Raw genomic sequence first — 22,721 nt, forward strand, 5'->3', positions numbered from 1 at the left:
TGTATGAAGAAAGCTGTGTCGGTTCCTCGTTTGACTCAAGTATAGTGATGATTATTGTTTCATGTTTCCAGATGTTGGGAATGCTACAGTGTGCATATGACCAGTTGCTGATGTTTGTGAGGGCCTGGATACTGTTTGCTCCCTAATGTTTCAGGTGTAGGTTGCTGATATTGTCTGACCTTGTGCATGTAGAGCTCTTTGATTTCTTGATTATGTTACATGTCTGTTTTGGAGTGAAAGGGATTTCATTGTGGTTGAGTGAAATGGACTGTGTGCAGAGAAGATTGTTTTTCAGACTTGGTGAGTGTTGGTGTAAGGCAAATTATGTTTGCATAGTGGTCTACTATGTAAAAGTGGATCTGTTGGATGTTGGAGGTGATGGTGGCATGGATCTTTGAGTTATTTCTTTGTAATTTAGTGATATTGTTAAGTGTTTTGTAGAGCCAAGAATGGTCTGTGGAGTGGCTGAGTCCCCCCTCCCCTCTTCTTTTCATTGTTTAATTGCTAGAGCTTTGTGATGGTACATTGTGTGTGTGGGAGAGGAGAGTTGTATTTGAGTGAGTTTCATGAAGTATGTAGGAGAAGTATATGGTATAACAGGGGTTTCACTCCCTTTTTAGCTAAGCAGCGGATGGAAGGAATTGGCTGTGGTTCACAAGTGACGTGAAATTACATGTAGTTGGTATAGCCTGTAGTGGATGTGATGCCTTGCGGAACATCCTTCTTGTTAAGCACTTTTCTTGATCCTCAGGAAGTTCATTGGCACCAGTACCATTCTCCAAATGTCTCGGAAAACTTTTGTAACTTTGAAAATATATTTGTAATGCACTTAATACTGTATTTATCTTCCAGATTCAGTTTACACCAAAGTCTTGCTTTTTCTTGCTACAATACTCACCTACCCTGTTTTTTATTGGCCATGTGAACTTTCCATTTTTCTCTTTCCCTTTTTCACCATTTGGGTGTCAGACCTTTGCAGTCTTCCTTTGTTATCTTAGATGTTACATTTCACTGTCTTGCAGTCATTGTACATTGATATGTTAATTTGTAAGCAGAACCACTGACTGAATTAGACAGTCCATCCAAATTCTTTTCTCAGTGATTGTATAATGTGGATAGTTCTACGTAGCTATAGTATTGTTTTATATAATTTCCCATCTTTCCCTTTCCAGCTGATACCACACTGTCATTTGCATTCCAACGCTGCCACATCAGGAGTAGGAAGAACAAGAGGCGCATTCTCATATACCTTATACCTGTCAAGATGCTAAGGGTGAGCCTTGTGTCACTTTGTTCCCATACTTAACAGAACTGTACACAGTGAGTCCTATTCATACTGACATAATGTTTACTTATTTTCTGCATTGGTCTTAGCTTTCCCATGAATGTGATATATTGGTTTTTGATCTTGTGTTCCATAATGCTCATTTTGTATGAATCCAATGGATTGCAGAAATCTGATTACTTCAGCTGGGGAATCCTAGAAATCCTGCACTGGAACCTATAAATTGGAATTTATGGCTAAAAATTCTGCTGTTCAGTTTTGGATTTTGAACCACATCTACATCAAAGAAATACCCACTTGCTATGGCTCTTACAAGTGCTCATGGGCCTTTTGGGCCCCTCACACTTGCTCCTGTGGAGGACTCTCACGCTGCTATAATGTATTTTAGTTATAGCTGTGGGCAAAAAATTCTACAGAGATCCCATGCTGGGCGCCGAGAACAGCATTTTTTTGGTCATGTGATTGCCTATTAAATATAGCAAAAGTTTTTCAATCGTGATGGGACCAAGTTTTTTCACATCAGCGAATTTTTTGCGATTTTTGTGCCAATTTTGGTGCGATTTGAATGTGTAGTTTTGGCTGCCCAAAATACACACACACACACACACACACACACACACACACACACACACACACACACACAGCTAGTGCTGTAGTATATTAGATTGTACATCACCCCATTTATTTAATTAGCTTAGAATAGACGTTTTGAACTGGAGAGGTCAGATATAGTGTTAGTAAACCCTTTCAGAGTGAAAGAACTTTCATAAGCTAGATAAAATTGTCTGATAGCAGCAGGAATAAAAACACATCACCCATAAGCCAAAAAAAATTGTCTGATAGTTGCAAGAAAATTAAAAAGGATGTCACCCAGTTTCAAGGGGTTAAAATAAAACAGGATGTTGACTTCTGTCTGATAAATTACCAATATGCTGGGAATCGAACTCGGGACTCTCAGTGGGGGCGGAGGGACGTTGGTTACAAGATTGTGACAACGTGAGTTAGCTTTTACCCTGTCGTGGTGTAGTGGTATGCTGCCTGGCTCTCACCTGAGAGTCCCGGGTTCGATTCCCAGCATATTGGTAATTTATCAGATGATTTTTCCTGTGTACAGTACAGGTTTCTCTCTTCATTCTGACTTGCCGTTCGTGCTTGGGATAGATTAAAAGCATCTACTTGCCCGAGTGCCAGGGGGTTAACTCATCCTCTTGATGACCACAGTGGGGGCGGAGGGACGTTGGTTACAAGATTGTGACAACGTGAGTTAGCTTTTACCTGGTCGTGGTGTAGTGGTATGCTGCCTGGCTCTCACCTGAGAGTCCTGGGTTCGATTCCTAGCATATTGGTAATTTATCAGATGATTTTTCCTGTGTACAGTACAGGTTTCTCTCTTCAGGATGTTGACTGTTGGGAGACAAGAACCTTTCAAAGAAGATGGTGTCTGAGCATGTCTGTTGAATGATCGTGCGGGGGCTCTGTTGATGCTCCACACCCAGATGGCACTGATTCTATTGCTAAAGATATCTACTGGTATAATCCCAAAATTACATCAGATCATAATTACATGTTGCTTAATCCATTGAGATCAGAGACATATTTTAAATGTTTACTTACCATCTCAAGTTGATTTTATGCAGTTTAGAGTAGACTGATCGAACTGGTAAGGTTAAATACGGCCATAATAACTTTCTTCAATATGAGAGGCCTTTCCCAAGTTGAAAAAAGTCATGTGATAGCAGTAGGATTGAACTAAAAGAACATCACCCAGACTGGAGGGATTTTATGTAGTCTTGTAGTATTTTTGTGATTGGCTTGATGGTCTAGTTTAGTTTTCAAGATGGAATGATGACTGTTTCTTAGGTATAACAGTTCAGGGGAATAGACTGTAACACCAGTCAAGCAGGGTAGTACTCCCAAGGTGGATGGAAAGCTGATGACAGGGAGAGCTGGAGCTCCCATTTCATCAACCCTCAGGACTAGTTCCTGACCATCCCCCTTTGTTGTACGGTACTTTTTCAGTGTTTCAGTAACACAGAGAGTAGGCCAGCATGCTCTCCAGTACAAGTTTCTCATACTGTCAACACCAAACAACATGCTCATTACATACTACACTTCCTATTCAAAATTCAAAAAATGGCATTGTTTAACCAAGCCTCGGAGTCCCCGGCGGGGGAGACCATAAATGTCCCCACCATCCACCCGTCTCTCGGTGACAATCCAACAAGTTGCCTGGAATCACTGTCTGACCTACTTCTTTATTTCTGCAACATTTGCTGCCTTTCCTCTAACTTTATCTCTGTTGAGCACCACCTCTCCTCCCCTAACGTCACCTTCTCTTTTTAACTGAGACTCAGCTGTCTGAGGCAACTGATAGCAAACCCTTTTCTGTATCCTCCTACTTTCTCAATACTCATTTCAAAGCCAGAGGTGACTGTTGTGTATATGTATGCAAGATCTTATTTTGCTCTCATGTCCTGAACTTGATTCTTCTGAATTCTCTACTCTCTGGCTCCGGCTTTCCTGTCATTTTGTGACTAAATATATCTGTGCTGTTTACTTATCTCCTAATTCTGCCATGAAAAATTCTTCAGCACATGCTATCCATGTCTCCTTTCTCAGAAATCTCCATTGTAGGAGATTTCAATGTTCACCACCACCTTTGGCTCTCCTCTCCTTTCATTGATCCACCAGGTGAACAAACCTACATCTTTTCTATACTTAATGACCTAGCGCAGCTTGTACAGCACCCTACCTGTATCCCTGACTGCCTTGGAGAGAGTTCCAGCATACTTAACCTCTTCCTTACAACTGATCCTTCGCCTGATGCTGTTAATCTTTTCCTCTCCATTGGATTCCTCTGATCACAACCTTATTACCTTAACCTGTCCTGTCGCTCCAGTACGGCCTGTGGACGGTCTAAAGAAATGTTGGTTGTGGCACTTTGGAGCTGTTGATTGGGAGGCCCTCAGGCAGTACTTCTTTGATATTCCCTGGAATGATTGTTGCTTCCATGGACAGGAGTCATCTGATTGTGCCTTGCGCATTACGGAGGTTATTCTCTCGGACGTGGAAGCATACATTCCTTTCTCATATCTTTTGACTAATGCAAAAAAAAACCATGGTTTAATTATGCTTGTCCTAATGCTGTCCACAATAAGGAGAGGACTTACAAAAGGTACTGGAGCCAGCCCACCCCTGAATGACATCTTTTTTTATGTTTCTGCATGGAATCATGCTGAGTCTGTTCTTTGCTCCGCTAAAAATAATTTCAACCATACTAAATGCTCTCTACTATCCAACTCGAATTCTTCCCGTTAATTCTGGCACCTTGCCAAAAGCCTTTCTAACAACTTGCTCTCATCATCCTTCCCTCCTCTTTTCTATTCTGATGGCTCTGTAGCTATTTCTTCTACTGATAAAGCAGAGCTCTTCACTCAGATTCTCCTCCAGTTCCACCTTAGATGAGTTCAGTGCTGTTCCTCCATCGCTTCCCCCCTTTGACTTCCTCATGGCTGACGTTAAAATTTCTTCAACTGATGTATTTTCTGCCATCAGTGGCCTTGATACTAACAAGCATATAGGCCTGATGGGGTCCCTCCTCTTGTCCTCAGGAATTGTGCATCTGTGTGTACACCCTGCCTAGGTAAACTCTTTCATCTTTGTCTATCAACTTGTACCTTTTCTTCTTGCTGGAAGTTTGCTCTCATTGTCAGTCCCAAAGAAGGTTGACCATTCCAAACCCTCTATTGCCCAGTTGCTTTAACATCCTGTATTTCAAAAGTTTTCAAGTGTGTTCTTAACAGAAAAATTTTAAGGCATCTTTCCTATCACAATCCTCTTTCTGATTGTCAATATGGGTTCCGTCAGAGATGCTCCACTGGTGATCTTCTCACCTACCTTTCAGATTCCTGGTCATCCTCCTTTCGGGACTTTGGCGAAAGCATTGCCATTGCACTTGACATCTCAAAGGCTTTTAATTGAGTCTGGCATAAATCTTTAATTTCCAAACTGCCCTCTTACAGTTTCTATCCTTCTAGCTGTGCCTTCATCTATATTTCCATTTTGGTCGTTCTGTAGCTGCTGTTGCAGACGGCCACCATTCTTCTCCTAGATCTATCCACAGTGGTGTTCCTCAGGGCTGTGTCATATAACCATCTCTCTTCCTTTTATTCATCAGTGACCTACTAAGCTGTACTTGTGACGCAATCCACTCATACGTAGATGATTCCGTCCTGCACCTTTTCATTCTGTTCCCACAACATCCATCTCAGCGGTTACTTCGACAAACAAGGGATGAGGCTATGGCACACCTAATGTTTGACTTGGCTCGTATCACTGACGGGGGTAAAAGTAATCTTATTTTTAATGCATCAAAGACTCAATTCCTCTTCCTATTTACTCAATAAAATCTTCCACAGGAGTACCCACTTATATTCTCTTGGGATTTATCTTGGCAAGATCATATTACATCCATCCATCCATCATCCAATACTATGTTGCCCCGTGAGGAGCATAAGAACCCGGGGCTAGGCAAGGTGGTCCTGACATTTAAGATGAGAGTGACCAGCCTCTCATCCCTGAGTGACACTACATAAGCAGTAAACCCCAACCACCCCTTGGATATAAACCTGCACAGGCTTAGTCCGATTGGAGCATTTTAATTACCCACTAAACCACCAGGCACCATAATTTGGTTATATAGTTACCACCTAATATAGTAAATGGTTTCCTGGTGCACAGGAAACCATTTGGCTTGTCACTTAGTCTAGAGTCACTTGTAGACAAAAGGAAGAGGAATGAATGAAGGAAAGAAGACATAAGAGGAAGGAAGGAAAGAAGGACAAAAGAGAGGCAAGGGCAGCCACCCAAGAGCAACAGTACATTAGTTGAGTGGATGGTGAGCACCCACACCTACTGCTATATACTGTATACAGGGATGTGTCATGTCTCCATGGTTGTTCAATCTGTACATGGATGGGGTAATAAAAGAGGTACAAGGTAGGGTAGTGGATGTTGGAGTGGCCCTGGTGAGAGAGGATAGTGTTTGGAAACTCCCTGAACTGTTGTTTGCAGATGATACTGTGTTGTTGAGTGAAGACGAAGGGGAGCTGCAAGGCTTGGTGGATGAGTTTGAGAGAGTGTGTAAGAAACGGAACCTAAATGTGAATGTAGGGAAGAGTAAAGTGATGGTCTTTGAGAGAGGTGAAGTTAGTGAATGTACAGCGAGGTTAGATGGTGAGGCATTGGAAAATGTGAGTACGTTTAAGTATTTGGGTAGTGTGATGAGTAAGGATGGAGGTTTGGAGGGTGAAGTGCTTGAAAGGGTACAGCAGGGAAGAAAGGTTGCTGGTTCCTTGAAAGCAGTGATAAGAAACAGGGAAGTGAGCATGGAAGTGAAAAAGTTACTATAGTCGTTCTATTTTATCAAGGCAGTTTGGGTCGGGCCCTCTGGGACCTCACTCTGTTAGCTCTGTTGCCACATCGTCGCCACACACGTGCGCTCTCTCTCTCTCTCTCTCTCTCATATTATATATTAACTACTACTAATTGTATTTTCTTAAAATTTTTTCTCTTGTTTTCGACTTTTTTTCCACACCACCCCTGAGGTAAAAGTCTATAGGTGCTTTTTTTTTTTTTTTTTTTTTTAAATAGCTTCCATGGCGGGAGACTGACCGAGTATGACCCACTCACGCAGGGCTGTCCCTCGTGTCACCACCTGACAACGTCTCAAAGGCAACGCTGACGAGTCTTATGAGATGTATACTATACTACGGCTTTTTTATTGAATTACATCTATACAGAGTGTTTAAAATTCATTTATAAGTAGTTACTAGCTTAAAATAGGAGAGTGAGAGAGAGAGAGAGAGAGGTGAACACAAATAATTACACGTGTATCGGCGGCGATGTGACAACAGAGCTAACAGTGTGAAGTCCCAGAGCGTCCCACCCAAACTGCCTTCATAAAATAGAACGACTGTACATGACAGTATTGTGATACCAACTCTAACGTACGGAAGTGAAGCTTGGACATTGTTGGAAGGACACAAGTCAAGAGTGAGAGCAGTGGAAATGAGTTATTTAAGAGGAGCCTGTGGAGTCACATGGAGAGACAGGCTGACGAATGAGGATATAAAGGAGCGTTGTGGTGTGGATGTGGATGTGATAGGAAGCGTTATGAGGAACACACTGAGGTGGTTTGGCCATGTGGAGAGGATGGAGGGTGAAAGACTGACGAAGAGAGTGTATTTGAGTGAGGTGGAGGGGGGAAGAGGGAGGGGGAGGCCGAGGATGAGATGGAGGGATGGGGTGGAGAGGTATATGAGAGAGAGGGGTGTGAGTTGGGAGCAGGGCAGTGAAATGGCAGGGGACAGGGCGACTTGGAGGCGATTTGTTTGTGGCCACCCCAAACGGGATTGAGGCGTCTGGCAATAGATAGATAGTTAGATAGATAAATTATATATTATATATACAACTGCTCATGGGCCCTTTGGGCCCCTCACACTTGCTCCTGCGGGAGGCTCTCAGGCTGCTATAATATATTTTAGTTATAGCTGTGGGCAAAAAATTCTACGGAGATCCTATGCCGGGCACTGGATTGGCGTTTTTTGGTCAAAATGTGATCGCGCATTAAATATAGTAAAAGTTTTTCAATCATGATGGGACCAAGTTTTTTCACATCAGCAAATTTTTTGCGATTTTTGTGCCAATTTTGGTGCGATTTGAATGTGTAGTTTTGGCTGCCCAAAACACACACACACACACGGCTAGTGCTATGGTATATTAGATATATATACTGTATATATGTCCCTAGAGAGGTGGTGAAGTGGGCAATGAGAAAGCTTGGCTTGGAGGAGTGGCTGGTTAGGGTGGTTATGGATATGTATGTGGGTGCTAGCACCCAGGTAAGAGTGAATGAAGATTTGAGTGATGGGTTTTCCGTGAATGTTGGTGTGCATCAGGGGTCAGTTTTGAGTCCCATGTTGTTTATCATGGTACTTGAAGCCCTCTCACGTGACTTTAGAAACGGACTTCTGTGGGAGTTGTTGTATGCTGATGATTTGGTGTTGATTGCAGAGAACGAGAGGGAGGCAGAGGAAAGATTTTGGAGGTGGAGAGATGGTATGGGGCACAAGGGCTTAAGGGTAAATGCAGATAAAACAAAAGTGATGATATCTAGGGTTGGTGGCGGTACTGTCAAAGACGAGGGAGAGTGGCCATGTGGGCCATGTGCAGTTTGCCACAAGGGCGTGGGAAGTAATTCCATCTTGTGCGGTGTTTGTGATAAATGGGTGCATAAGAGATGTAGTGGTATCAGAGGTAGACTGCGAGATAATGCTGATTTTATGTGTACAGTAAGCCCCCGCGTTTGGCGAATTTCAACTTGGCGAAACTCACTTTTGGCGGTAGGGTGGCCACGGACCACCGAATGCGCATTTGGCGATTTGAATTCAAACTTGGCGGTCCCCTGGCGGTCCCCCCACTCGATGTGCCACAAGAACAGCCCCAAAAGCAGCCACAAGAACAGCCGCAACCTCCCCAGCCACCCCAACCTCCCCAACCTCCCCAGCCAAGCTTCGCTGCCCTCTTTAAGCTGGATGCTGACTTTTCTGGCTCTGATGAAGTGGATGATCAAGCGAGACAAATGGTTGCTAAGGGGGTTATGGGGGAGGAGGGGGAGAGTGATGAGGAAAGTGGTGGTAGCAACTAAGCTGCCCCCACTGCCACTCCAACGTCCCCAGCCAAGCAAGCCTATCTTCACTCTATTTACGGTTAGTTACAACCTTTATATCATGTCTTATTAGCTTTATTTATTGTTTATTGGTCTGTTTTCTACATGTGTATTAATATGTGAAGGCAAAAGATTTTATTTCAGCTCGAAAGATGGTGTTTTAGGGGTCAAAAGGGAGACTTTGGCAATGACCAAAGACTGATTGAGGCACTTTATAGGCAATTTATATGGTAAAAAGAACTCGCATTTGGCGAAATTCGCATTTGGCGGTAGTTTCGCCAGACTAATTGGATCGCCAAACGCGGGGGCTTACTGTACAGCGTGTCGGGGAGAGCAGGTGAAGATTGTCAGACGTGAAAGAATTGAACTTGCTGGTGAATCTCTTGAGTGTGTAGAAAAATTTTGTTATTCGGGAGACATGTCGTGTGCTGGAGGTGGGGCTGGAGCTAGCTCTGTGGCTAGGGTGAGAAGTGGTTGGAAGAAGTTCAGGGAGCTCTTGCCTCTTGTGACATTGAGAGGACTCTCCCTACGTGCTAAGGGGTATTTGTATGCAGAATGTGTTAGGAGTGTAATGCTGTATGGTAGTGAGACCTGGGCAGTGAAGAAGGAGGATATTCGTCGGCTCAGACATACAAAAATGATAGTGATTAGGTGGATGTGCAGTGAGTCCCTGCGTCCAAGGTCTGGGGGGGCTGGGTTCACGATGGAAGAGTTGAGAGGTAGGATGGGACTGGAGTGTATGGGTGTTGTGATGAGGAGAGGTAGATTTAGATGGTTTGGACATCTGGAGAGGATGGGGGATGATAATTGGGTGAGGAAGGTGAGAAGTGTTAATATTGGGGGTGGGGTTACAAGGGGTAGACCGAGAAAGACATGGGACAAGGTCATTGTGACCTCAAGGTTAAGGGACTCAACAGGGAGGCTGCAGTGGATCGTGCAGCATGGAGAGCCGCCATTAGGTGACCAAGGCCAATGCATGCCTTTAAAAATGAAACTATATATATATATATATATATATGTATATATATATATTTTGTGGTAGGTGGGGGCGCTCACCATCCACTCACTAGATGTAGTGCTGCTATCGGGTGTCTGCCCTTTCCTCTCCTCCATCCTTCTTTCCTTCCATCCTCTTCTGTCTTTCTTTCCTTAATTCTTTCCTTGTCCTTCTGCCTGTGGGTGACATTACACTCCCTCTTCTGTCTTTCCTTCCTTTATTCTTTCCTCTTCCTTTTGCCTGTGGATGACTACACTGAGTGACAAGCCAAATGTTTCCTGTACACCAGGAAACCATTTACTATGCTGGGTGGTAACCATATAACCAAATTTTGGCGCCTGGTGGTTTATTGGGTAATTATTGCGCTCCAATCGGATTGAGGCGGTGATGGTTTATATCCAAGGGATGATTGGCGTTGATTGCTCATGTAGGGCCACTCAGGGATGAGTGAGGCTGGTCACTCTCATCTAAAATGTCAGGACCAACTGCCTAGCCCTGGGCTCCTACCCTCCTCATGGGGCAATGTAGGATTGGATGATAGATGGATATATATATATATATATATATATATAATATATATATATAGATATATATATATATACATCTATATAAATCTATATATATATAAATATATATATATATATATATACATCTATATAGGTATATATATATATATATATATATATATATATATATATATATATATATATATATATATACATATACAACATAGATACATACAGTATTTATAGAATAAATGGCAGGGCCTTTGCATATATGTTTATGAAGTTTAACTGTGAAATAAGATGCACTGCATATTTTTTACAGGGCTACCTCCCCAAACCGTCATTGCTGGAGCGGTACAATCTGGGAGAACTGAATGGAGTGGTTGAAGCAGTGAGGACAGGGAATGTGAGGCTGCTTTCTGAGACTTTGGTTCACCATGAAGCTTTCTTTATCTCTGCTGGCATTTATCTCATTCTTGAGAAGCTTAAAATCCTTGCATTCAGGAACCTCTTCAAGAAAGTGTATGTGTTCTTATTCTTGTTTCTGTATTATTAGATTTGATAGTGGCTCTAATGCTTGTCTTGCATGCCTGTTAGATTTATAAGGAATTCTATATCATCTATAGCCCGACCTCCTAATCCCACAAAGGGTGGCTGCAGACAAAACGCCTCTAAGTCGCTCTGTCACCTAACATTTGACTACCCTCCCCCCTCCCTCATATACCTCACAACTCCATCCCTCCACCTCAACCTCAGTCGTCCCCTCTCTATCCCTCCCTGCACCTCACCTACATACACCCTCTTAGTCAGTCTTTCATTCTCCATTCTCTCCACATGTCCAAACCACCTCAGTGTATTTCTCCTAATCTTCTCAACCTCATCCACATCCACCCCACAATGTTCCTTCACTTCTTCATTCGTCAACCTGTCCATCCATGTCACTCCACATGCTCCTCTCAGATAACTCATTTCCACTGCTCTCACTCTTGACTCGCTCCCCTCTAGCAAGGTCCATGCCTCGCTTTCATACGTTAGGGTAGGGATCACAATAATATCATGCAGTGACTTAACTTCCATACTCACCTCCCTATTTCTCATCACTGCTTTCATTGAACCAACAACCTTCCTTCCCTGCTGTACCCTTTCAGGCGCTTCATCCCCCAAAGTTCCATCCTTACTCATCACACTACCCAAGTACTTAAATGCACTCATATTCTCCATATCCTCACGATCCAACCTTACTGTACATTCCGTGACTTCATTCCTCAGACACCATAACTTTACTCTTGTTTACATTAACTTTCAGATTCTTCATCCTACACACTGTCCCAGATTCATTCACCAAACTTGGCAACTCCCATTCATCTTCACTCAACAATACTGTATCATCAACAAACAGCAACACCAGAAGCTTCCAAATCTCACCTTCATTCATTAAAGCCATCCCCACATCCACTGCCCTATCTTGCACCTCCTTTACAACCCCATCCATGTATATATTAAACAGCCATGGAGACATCATGCATCCCTGTTTTAGTCCCACATTTAGATCAAAGAACTCACTCAGCTCACCATCCACTCACACCATAGCCCTAGCTCATTTGTACATACTCTTCACAGCACTCAACAATTTCCCCTCCACTCTATATATTCTTAATACCTTCCACATACCTTGCCTATCTATTCTGTCATAAGCTTTCTCCAAGTCCATGAAGGCAGCGTGCACTTTCTTTCCCTTCTCTAGATACTTCTCTACTAAACATCTTAGAACAAATATCTGATCTACACACCCTTTTTCCTTCCTAAATCCCCCTTGTTCTTCTCCAACTAGCTCCTCTTGTTATATTCCTAACCCTATCATTAAGTATTCTACCATATATTTTTCCAGTCACACTAAGAAGGCAAATACTCCTGTGGTTAGCACATACTTCCCTCTCCCCTTTTCCTTTGTATAAAGGAACAATTATACCTGATTTCCAGTCCTCTGTAACCCTTCCCTCTTCCCAAGCCAATCTACACAACTTCCATATCCATTCCACAACAATCTCATCCCCATACTTCAGCATTTCACCACACACTCCATCAATTCCTGGGGCATTTCCCATCTTGATCTTCATTGGTTCCACTACGTCCGCCCTACTGATCTCTTCCTCCCTCCTCTCATCTCTTCTTCTCCCAGCCATTCCCCAACCACTTATACTCGCACTGCTCTCACTCTCTACATTCAACAAATCCTCAAAGTGCTTCTTCCATCTCCTCAATTTCTCTCTCTTCTCCACCAACAATCTGTTACTCTTGTCTTTCACTCCCCTCCTATTTCCCCTTTCACACTGCCATACTTTCTTATACTGTACCTCCTTCCAAAACAATTTCTTACTTTCCCTTCATTTCACACTCAGATTCCGCCCAAACTCTTCGTCCACTTTCTTCTCACTCTCTTTCACCAGTCTCTTCACATCCCTTCTGTTCACATATACCTCTCTCTTCTCTCTCTCACCTTCTCCCCTACCTCTACTTGCTAGCCATTCACTATATGCCTTCTTCTTTTGTTCCACAGCTCGTTTCACCTCATCATTCCACCATGCTGTGTCTTGCACACCCCTGTTGCTCCTCCTTACTCCACAAACCACCTCACATGCTGTGCCTATCTCTTCCGTGAATATCTTACATACGTTTTCCACCCCTGCCATCTGCTCTAACTCATACGTTCCCAATCTTTCTTCCACAATGCTCTTATACTCTGCCATTTTCTCACTATCTTGCACCTTCTCCACTCTTCTCACAGGAGCTGTTTCCTCCTGTCTTCCCCTTCGTCTCATCAACCATTTTTTTGCAGCCTTACTTTGGCCATCACTATGTGATGGTCTGAGATTCCATTCCTCCACCCTCTCCACACTCTTGCATCCAACACTTGTCTTCTCATTCGTTCATCCACGCACATGTAGTCTATTATTGCCTTTCGTTCAACAAGTTCACCATCCATCCTCCTCATTACTGTCCATGTATACCTGTGGAGCATCTTATGCCGAAAGTAGGTGTTAGCTATTGCCAACCCCTTACCAGCACATATGTCCACCAAAGCACCACTATTCCCATCTACTTCAGCTGGCACACCCCGCTGACCAACCACTCCATCCACTCATACATTCCCAACTTTGCCATTCATGTCTCCAATCAAAAACACTTGCTCGCTCCTCTCAAATTTGTCCACACAAGCTTCTACACTTGCCCAAAACTCATCTTTCACTCTTGCTACTCGGTCCTCTGTCGGTGCATACACACATACAATCGCCCATGCTTTTATACCTACCTTCATCCTCACCCATACAATCCTGGCACCCACTGTTCCATACTGTCTTATATTCTCCTTCCACATCTTGCTTATCATCAGACATAATTCCTCTCTTGCCCTCTCATTCTCATTAACTCCTACACATATTCCTAAGTCATATTCCCATTCTCTCACCCTTTCATTTTTCCACTTAGTTTCAGTCAATCCACATATGTCCACTCTTGCATCCTCAAGCACCTGAACGATCTCTTTCTCTTTCACTTCATCATTCACTCCTCTCACATTCCATGTCCCCACCCTCAGAATGTCCTTTGTCCATTCCTTAGTCATCATTTTATGGTCCGTCCTGGTCTGAGGTGCTTTTTCTCTTGTTTAGTTAGTTCTTTTTATGGGGTGGGGCACTAACCCACCACCAACCCTTTTAGTTGCCTCGTACGACAAGAAGGGATACTGGGGAGTATTCTTGAAACCCCCCTACCCCCAGGGGGTAGTAGTAGGTTATTTTTTCTGTCCCTTTTTGATAATTGCAGTATGCTTCTTGACCTTGTGTTTGAAAGTTTTTCTAAGCTTGTGTTAAAAATAAACTTGTTTTAAACAGATACCAATATACACTAGTCTTTTACACATTGGTGTTGATGGAAGGGCCCTAACAACACTAGAGTTAATTTTATATTGATGATGAATATTTATGCACATCTGTTGCATTCAGTATTGATGTCAGGTAGGAAAATTATTCGTATCCTGTGAATGGCGAATGTATTTTTTCTCCATTTATCCATCCATCTAATCCAGTGTTGCCCCATGAGGAGAGTAAGAGCCTGGGGCTAGGCATTTAAGATAAGAGTGACCAGCCTCACTCATCCCTGTGTGGCATTATGTGAGCAGTGAACCCCAACCACCCCTTGGATATAAATCTGCTGAGGCTTAATCCGTTTAGAGCACCTTAATTACCCACTAAACACCAGGCGCCACAATTTGGTCATATGGTTACCACCCGGTGTAGTAAATGGTTTCCTAGTGTACAGGAAACCATTTGGTTTGTCACTTAGTGTAGAGTCACCCATAGGCAGAAGGAAGAGGGAAGAGTGAAGGAAAGAAAGACAGAAGAGGAAAGAAGGAAGAGAGGAAAGGGCAGTCACCCAAGAACAGCACTACATCAAGTGAGTGAATGGTGAGTGCCCCCACCAACCACTAAATTATTTTGAAAATGTGGGCATGTCAGATGCAGTTTTCACTCATTGTCACAGTATGTCATAGCGAAGCTTCCTTCATTTTGACAAGTGGATAGGAATGGGTGGGAGGGGAAAATAACAGGAAAGAGCTTGAGTTCTTTATTTCTCTGATGTTTTGGACAACACTGAGTTCATCTTCAGAGAGACTACAAAAGTGAGGGATTTAGATATATTTATGCACTGAATGTTCCTGGGTTGTTTGTTGTGTTTAAAGCTGATCGGCTGTTCTCTCCTGTTCACATGAGCAGGTGATCATATCTGGACCTGACCCCACCTCTCCTAATGCCTAATTGCTCCCTCATGCTCTCCCATTTGGTGAGGTTAAAGCTGCACCTGCTGCAGTGATTGAGCAACACCTAAAGGCATCTGTGTGATTAATAACTTCTTCTGTACATATGTGTGCTGCATTTCTCATCATTTTGTCCAACTCCTTTATTAGAATCGTAGATTCTTGCCATTTTGATAGATGTTGGCACTGATCTATATTCATGACTGTTGAATTTGAAGTGTTATGTCAAGGCACATCTACCATATGATCTGTTCAAGACCTCTCCCAGTCTCACATACATTTACTTTTGGGCAACCATTATAAGGTATACAGTACTATAAATAACATTGTTCTCATTAATGTTACTTTCACTTTTACCCTTTACTAAGTGGTTGATCTTTACCCCTGATGAAGGAGCTATTCCTAATCCAGCTTTTGTAAATAGTCACTGGTTACAGAAGCCTTGTCAGAGTTTGAGGTGGATATGTATCTTTCAGTCTCTTTATTTGCATTCATATTATAGCCACCATTTATTTTCATTATCCTTTTAGAATTTGTAGTAAAGAATTCTTAAGAGGAAGAATGTAAAGATAAAGTTGTACTACCCTGAAAGTTGGCTATTAAGTCTCAAAAATAAAGCAGAAAGTTCTCTCAAGACAAACGATTTTTGAAATTGTGTGGCTAACTGGAAGGTGGGGGTGCGTACCATCCACTCAGTTGATGTAGTGCAGCCATGAAGTGGCTTTATATTGAATCTCAAGCCAAATGTTTTCATGTAATCCTGGAAACTGTTAACCATGTAGTCATATGATGCCTGATTGTCTTGTGGGTTAAAGCACTCAAACTGGATGGGGCCCATAAAGGTTTATATCCAAAGGGTAGTTGGGGTTTCTTGCTCACATGATGCCTCTCACATGCCTATGGGGCTATTCACCCTCTCCTTAAATATCAGGACTGAATGACTAGCCCCAGTCCCCAACGCTCCTTGTTTATTGTTTATAAAGGCTCCAACATGCTTGTGTGTGTCCTGATGGGGTAAAATGGACTGGACCACAGTGGAGAGGTGATTGAGTTTGTTGAATGAAATATGATTGGAGGAGCATATGATAGGGTGTGTGGCACACCTATCTTTTCTTGATAGTTGATGAGTTGATGAATTGACTCTGTCTGGCAGGTAATGTTTATTTATCAGTTGATGTGAAGTACATCTATCAAGGAAAATGTCAAAAGATGTTTGGAGGTGGTTAGGTCTATAAGGTGAACCAAGGATTCTGAGATTGTGAATGGATGTCTGAACCATTTCACTGGCCATACCTTTGATAATTCTCAGTGTTTCATGTGAAAGCAAGATCATGATTATAATGCTAATAATGATGATGTATTTTTGCAGAATACTTGTAGCAATTCAGGACTTTTCTGTGTCACATTGTTATTGTGTTAGGAGTTAATGATTTGCAACTGTTCCAGTAGTTCCAGTGAGTTTCAGCTATTTCTGATTTATCAGCTTATTTCTGGAAAAGCCTTGGAGTGGCAAGAATAGACACAAAGATGTGCATATTGTACTGTAGGTAAGAACGGACAGTATTGATGTCATTGAGTCATTAATTGCAAGTCATATACAATACAGTACAGCATACCTTTTTATATTTTTTTTTCACCAGAATGGAAGGAATGGGATTGGAACTTGGGGAGTTTCAGTATATTTATCGTTTATTTATGTAGAACTCCCTACTCAAAGTGAGTCTTACCATATGCATAAGGTTAGCAAAGAGATGACTATTATTAGTATTTATTCATATATTTTTTCTCCACAGGACTGCTACCAACAGAAGTAAGGTGGTCATCTTCCTCCTAAATGTATTTATATGTGTTAGTCAAGTTCCTGGGTCCATACACGTTGATTACCATTTTATTTTGTTTTTGGTTTGTTTTATTTTATATATTTATTTCCTGTACAACAGGAAACCATTTACTATGCTGGGTGGTAACCATTTAACCAAAGTATGGCACCTGATGGTTTATTGGGTAATTACAGCTCTCCAGTTGGATTGAGCCGGTGAAGGTTTATATCGAAGGGGTGGTTGGGATTTATTGCTCACATAATGCCATTCAGGGATGAGTGAGGCTGGTCACTCTCATCTTAAATGTCAGGACCAAATTGCCTAGCCCCTGGCTCCTACGCTTCTCATGGGGCAACATAGGATTTGATGATGGATGGACGGATGGATTTATTAACTGTAGACTCTCGCTGTAATGGATTAATTGGTGGAAGGTCAGGTTTGTTCAAGCCGACAGCTTGTTATATCCGAGGGTCCCCTCCCCTTGAGGTGCAGCTTTGAGCACATGCTTGAAAATAAATGCATATACTTGCATATAATTGTACTAAAAATGGAAACTATGCCCATTTTATATTAACTTGGCCCATGATTTCGCCTTTTTGCAGCTTATTTCACATCCCTGTCATGGTACTTCTTCATGACTATAGTCTGACAAATCTAAACATAGGGTTTTGGTGGAGTCTACCTCTGCCTACACTATTGCCATGTTTCCTAACCCTACGATGTATAACGCCTGTGGTTTGTGTAGTAGGAATGATACATAAACATAACTCTTACTAATATAACTGTAATGAAAGTGCTGACATGTATCAAGGAAGGATAAAACTATTCTGCATACTATATTATATGATAATAGAGAAACGTGGCATAAAAATTTGGCAGTGTTGCTCTAAAAATATTCTAATTATTATTTACTTCCCCAACACTTCTAACATTGCTAATTAATTTAGCAAGTATAATTGCAAGAAAATTTGAAGGGATAAAAGTGGGAAGAGGCGATCCTTTCATAATTAAAATAAATATATCAAACAGCTCTGGGGTGGCAGCACTCATGCGACACGTGTTTGTGTGTACGCTATGGGAGGTCACCAACCCCCTACAGGATTTAGGCCTATTGGGGAAACCTCTATAAAAAAAACGCGCCGTGACTTTTACCTCAAGGGTGGTGCGGAAATAAAGTCAAAATTATAATCCATACATAAAAATGGAAGTAAAAAACCATGGATGACACATAACAGAATCTAGCGAGAGAGAGAGAGAGAAATAATAATAATAATAATAATAAAACTTTATTTCCACTAAACAGTGGGTATTCTTATACATTATACAGTACTACAGCATACAGTATGAAAGTTCTATACACAATATAATACAAGTTGATACATATGGTGGAGAATAGTGACAGAGAGGTAAATGGTTTAAAAGGTGTGAGGACACTTAGGTTAAAAATAGATCAATTAAGGGATTTAGGAACAAAGGCAGTGGGAAGGATTAAGACAGATGGGATTGTAAAATTAGGGAGTTTGAGCAATAGGGTAGAATGTTTCCCAATGCACCTGGGAGGAGGAGGAGGAGAGAGAGAGAGAGAGAGAGAGTCAAGCAGTTACGGTACGGTAGGTTACATTTCCGTATGCTCTCAATAAAATAGCATAGCAATTATCAACGGCTAATTATTATACAGGTGTTGATGGTGGGGGTCTATATTTATAGGAGGTGTTGGTGGTGGAGGTATAGCGGGTGTTGTTGATGGGGGTGTTGTTGGGGGTAGGGGTATAGGGGGTGTTGGTGGCAGGGGTATAGGGGGTATTAGAAAAACGGAGATCACAAGAGGGAAACAGTGTCAAGGTCATCGCTGATGGAGAGGTCAGCTCGGAAACGTGGCAACAGTGCAGGGAGGGGCTGACTCCACCAAAACCCTACGTTTAGATTTGTCAGACTATAGTACCATATCACTGTAGTCTTATTAAAACTCACCAGTCATGATGGGAAGGGGGCAGTTCAGGCCAGGTTGAAGTAAAAAGGGTAAGAAACACATGTATTGTGCCCTGTTGCACCCCGTTTAACAACTATTGCACATTATAACTGACGAAAGTTCAGTGAACTTTGTGGCATTCATTACATCTGATATCTGCTGTATTGGGGTTTGTTTTAGCGAGGGTCTGTTGCATTTATATATTTACTTTTTTTTTTTTTTTTTGTAAGTTCAGGGTGTTAAAAGATATAAATATTGCTGTACTTTCTCCTCCATTATTAATGTTTTTTCCCATTTTATTTAGAATGTTTTATGGTTAGTGATATCTAGTGGTCTGAATCACCAGTTTGGGGAAATGTCATGAGTTCATATCCTAGGAAGATGGCTGGGTGTTTTGCCCTCATTTAACTCCATGAGGGGCATAGCTATAGCCTCACAAGAGATAATGTGGGTCTGGCAGGTCCTATCTTTACTCTGTCTACTTACTTTGTGCTTTCTGGACCCTGCCTTGGCCCATCTTTTGGTGAGAAAGGGGGTTTTAGTATTGTTGATGATATTTATTGTATGCAGTTAACAGAAGTCTTAACCTTTAGCTGTAATTGCTAATTGCAGTATTCCTTCCACCTCTCAATGAATGCTGCATCATAATCCTCCTTCTCCTTTCAGACTTTCCTATAAAATGACCACACCAATTTTTCTGTACTTATCGTGTTCCTTGTGACTGTTTCGTTCCAGCTTTGGTTGGAGGGTTTGGAGGATGGGGAGAGCCTTCTTCTTTGCTCTGCTTATCTCATTCTAGTACTTCAGTTACTCATTTAGGAGCAGTCTAGCATGGGCCAGCTGGCCTACTGCAGTTATCCTCCCTTCTTATGTTCACATGTTCCTCCTTTCCTTCTTCCTCCTCCTCCTCCTCATCATCATCATCCTATAATGAAAGGTAAGATCTTGTTCCTTCTTTCCAGGTATCTGTTGAGTGGATCACATCAGATTGACATAGAGCTGTTTGTGAAATCTCTGGCATGGATGCAGGTCGAGGATGTTGATGCAGACGAGACAGAATGTATCCTGGCTAACATGATCAACGATGGCAAAATTAAAGGCTACCTCTCACATGCTCACCGCAAACTTGTTGTCAGCAAGAAGGATGCATTCCCTCCACTCGCTGCTTCTTCCTGCTAATCTGCCTTGCATGCTGTCCCTCCACTGGCTGCATCTTCCTGCTGGTCTACACCTTATATGTTCTCTCCACTCACTGCTTCTTCTCCTGATCTACCTCTTTTGCTTTCCCTCCACAGCCATGAAAGGACCAACAGGTCTGTTGCTTTTTGCTTTCCTGTGTACTCCTTTGTACTGATCTGTCATTTTTACACGACATTCTTCATTCACTGCACTCTTTGCTTCCCTCTGTTGATGTACCATTTTCAAACTGACATTTTACTTTCCCTCCATTCACAACTCCCTCCTGCCGATCTGTTATTTTCTTACAGTCCCTTGTTCCCTCACAGGTTCTTGGAGTAATGTGGTAATTTTTTTCCCATATGGCATTGATTTCCTTTGTTTTTAACATTTTCTTCCTTGCAGTATTAACACTAAAGCTTTCACATTTGTACTGTGTCTGCACTCCCTTGTTTCTCTCTCTCTCTCTCTCGCTCTCTCTTTCCTGGATTATGGTTATCATTAGTAAGCCCATCTGGCTTTAATCAAGGAAATTATTTATTCAGTAAATTATTACCTTGAATGACAGGCCTGAGGGAGTTGTGGTTACGAATGAAGGGTTGAGAGGAAGGATGAAATTGAATATATTAGTACTGTGATAAGGAGTAGAATGAGATAGTTTGGGCATGTGGAGAGGAGGGGATTGCAACTGGATGCAGAGGGCTAAAGGTGTGAATGTTGAGGGTAGAGTTGCAAGAGGCAGACTGAAAAAGACATGGTACTTGTCATAAAGTGTGACGTTGGGGGTAAGGGATTGGATAGAGGGGCTGCTAGAGATCAAGGATTGTGAAGAGCCACCATTAGGTGAGAAAGACTGGCATACACAAGCATGTTGGAGCCTTTTAGAAGAGTGAATGAAAAAATTACAATTTATCATAGTGGATGGTTATAGTTTGCTACAGTAACATTGTTAATAGTGGCTCCTTCTCTAGCAGCTGAAGATAAACAATTTCAGAATCCAGTATTAGTAATATTAAGCCAGGAACATCTATCTGTGAGTACATTGGAGATGTGCCATAGGTCATGTTTTTATCTTATGCTGCTAAATACTCTACAGAACAGATGACCCAGAACAAAGAGATATGGCCTTAGATCTCACCCAGTGTGACACTAAGAGATATGATGATGATGATGGCTTAGAAAAGGCAAGATGAAATACCCAGTGTAGGTGATAAGTTAGGTGGTTGATGATCTCGCTGTTTTTTTGTATTGACTTCTTTTGTCTTACAGGTGACTTAGTTTTGTGCTCACTTTTAACAAGTTGATAGTACTGTGTATGTTGTATAGTTTACTTCATAGTCACTCTTGAGTATTTAACTGTACTGTAATGTGTGGTGTAGATGTCTAAAAAATTTATATTATTATATTTTACTGGTACTGTGTACCTGTGGCTACTTCTCATGATTCGGGAATGTATTTGAACTGTAGCCTAGCTCTTTGATAAATAAACTCATACTATACAATATTATTTCTGAACATAAGCATGCACATGAATTACACAGACTAGATGGCTTGTTCTGATGACCTTTATGTAAGTATTTTGGAATGAAGCCTCAGAGTCCTGTGGGGGTTGGGGGGGACCATAAGTGCCCCCACTATCCGCCCCTCTCCTGGTGACGACTCAACGAGCTGCCTGGAGCCACTGTCTGACTCACTTTTTCTTCATTTCTGCAACATTCGCGGCCTTTCCTCTAACTTTCTGTTGAGCACCACCTGTCCTCCTCAAAGCCTCACCTTCTTTCCTTAACTGAAACTCAGCTGTCTGAGGCAACTGATAGCAAACTCTTTTCTGTATCCTCCTACTTTCTTTATACTCATTTCAAAGCCAGAGGTGGCTGTTGTGTATATGTACACAACTTGATTCTTCTGAATTCTCTACTCTTTGGCTTCAGCTTTCTCGTCATTCTCTGACTAAATATATCTGCGCTATTTACCTATCTCCTAAATCTGCTGACTGAAAAATTTTTCAACTGTCTTGCTTCTATGATGGAACACATTCTGTCTATTTTTCCTTTCTCTGAAATCTCCCTTCTAGGAGATTTCAGTGTTCACCACCACCTTTGGCTTTCCTCTCCTTTCACTGATCCACCTGGTGAACGAGCCTACATCTTTTCTATCCTTAATGACCTAGATCAGCTTGTACAGCACCCTACCCGTATCCCTGACCACCTTGGAGAGAGCTCCAACGTACTTGACCTCTTCCATATAACTAATCCTTCTGCTTACACTGTTAATCTTTTCTCTCCATTGGGCTTCTCTGATCAAAACCTTATTACCTTAACCTGTCATCGCTCCCCTACAGCCTATGGACCCTCCGAAGAACCATTGATTGTAGCACTTTGGAGCTGTGGATTGGGAGGCCCTCAGGCAGTACCTCTTTGATTTTC

General features: G+C 42.1%; 1 protein-coding gene across 1 annotated transcript in view; it reads left to right on the top strand.

Annotated features, from left to right (window-relative positions):
* The window catches only part of PCID2 (PCI domain-containing protein 2), a 49,358-nt gene extending 27,580 nt beyond the window's left edge, over nt 1-21,778 (top strand). The window contains exons 7-9 of the mRNA XM_080268059.1: nt 1,173-1,273; nt 10,840-11,039; nt 20,082-21,778. Coding sequence (XP_080124185.1) covers nt 1,173-1,273; nt 10,840-11,039; nt 20,082-20,298 — 518 coding nt within the window. The 3' untranslated portion in view covers nt 20,299-21,778. The remainder of the gene's footprint in view (nt 1-1,172; nt 1,274-10,839; nt 11,040-20,081) is intronic.
* The last annotated feature ends 943 nt before the right edge of the window (nt 21,779-22,721 follow it).

Source organism: Coenobita brevimanus, chromosome 26, assembly GCF_032717465.1.
Source record: "Coenobita brevimanus isolate Jiangsu-jjx chromosome 26, ASM3271746v2, whole genome shotgun sequence".
In the NCBI taxonomy this organism is placed as follows: Eukaryota; Metazoa; Arthropoda; class Malacostraca; order Decapoda; family Coenobitidae; genus Coenobita; species Coenobita brevimanus.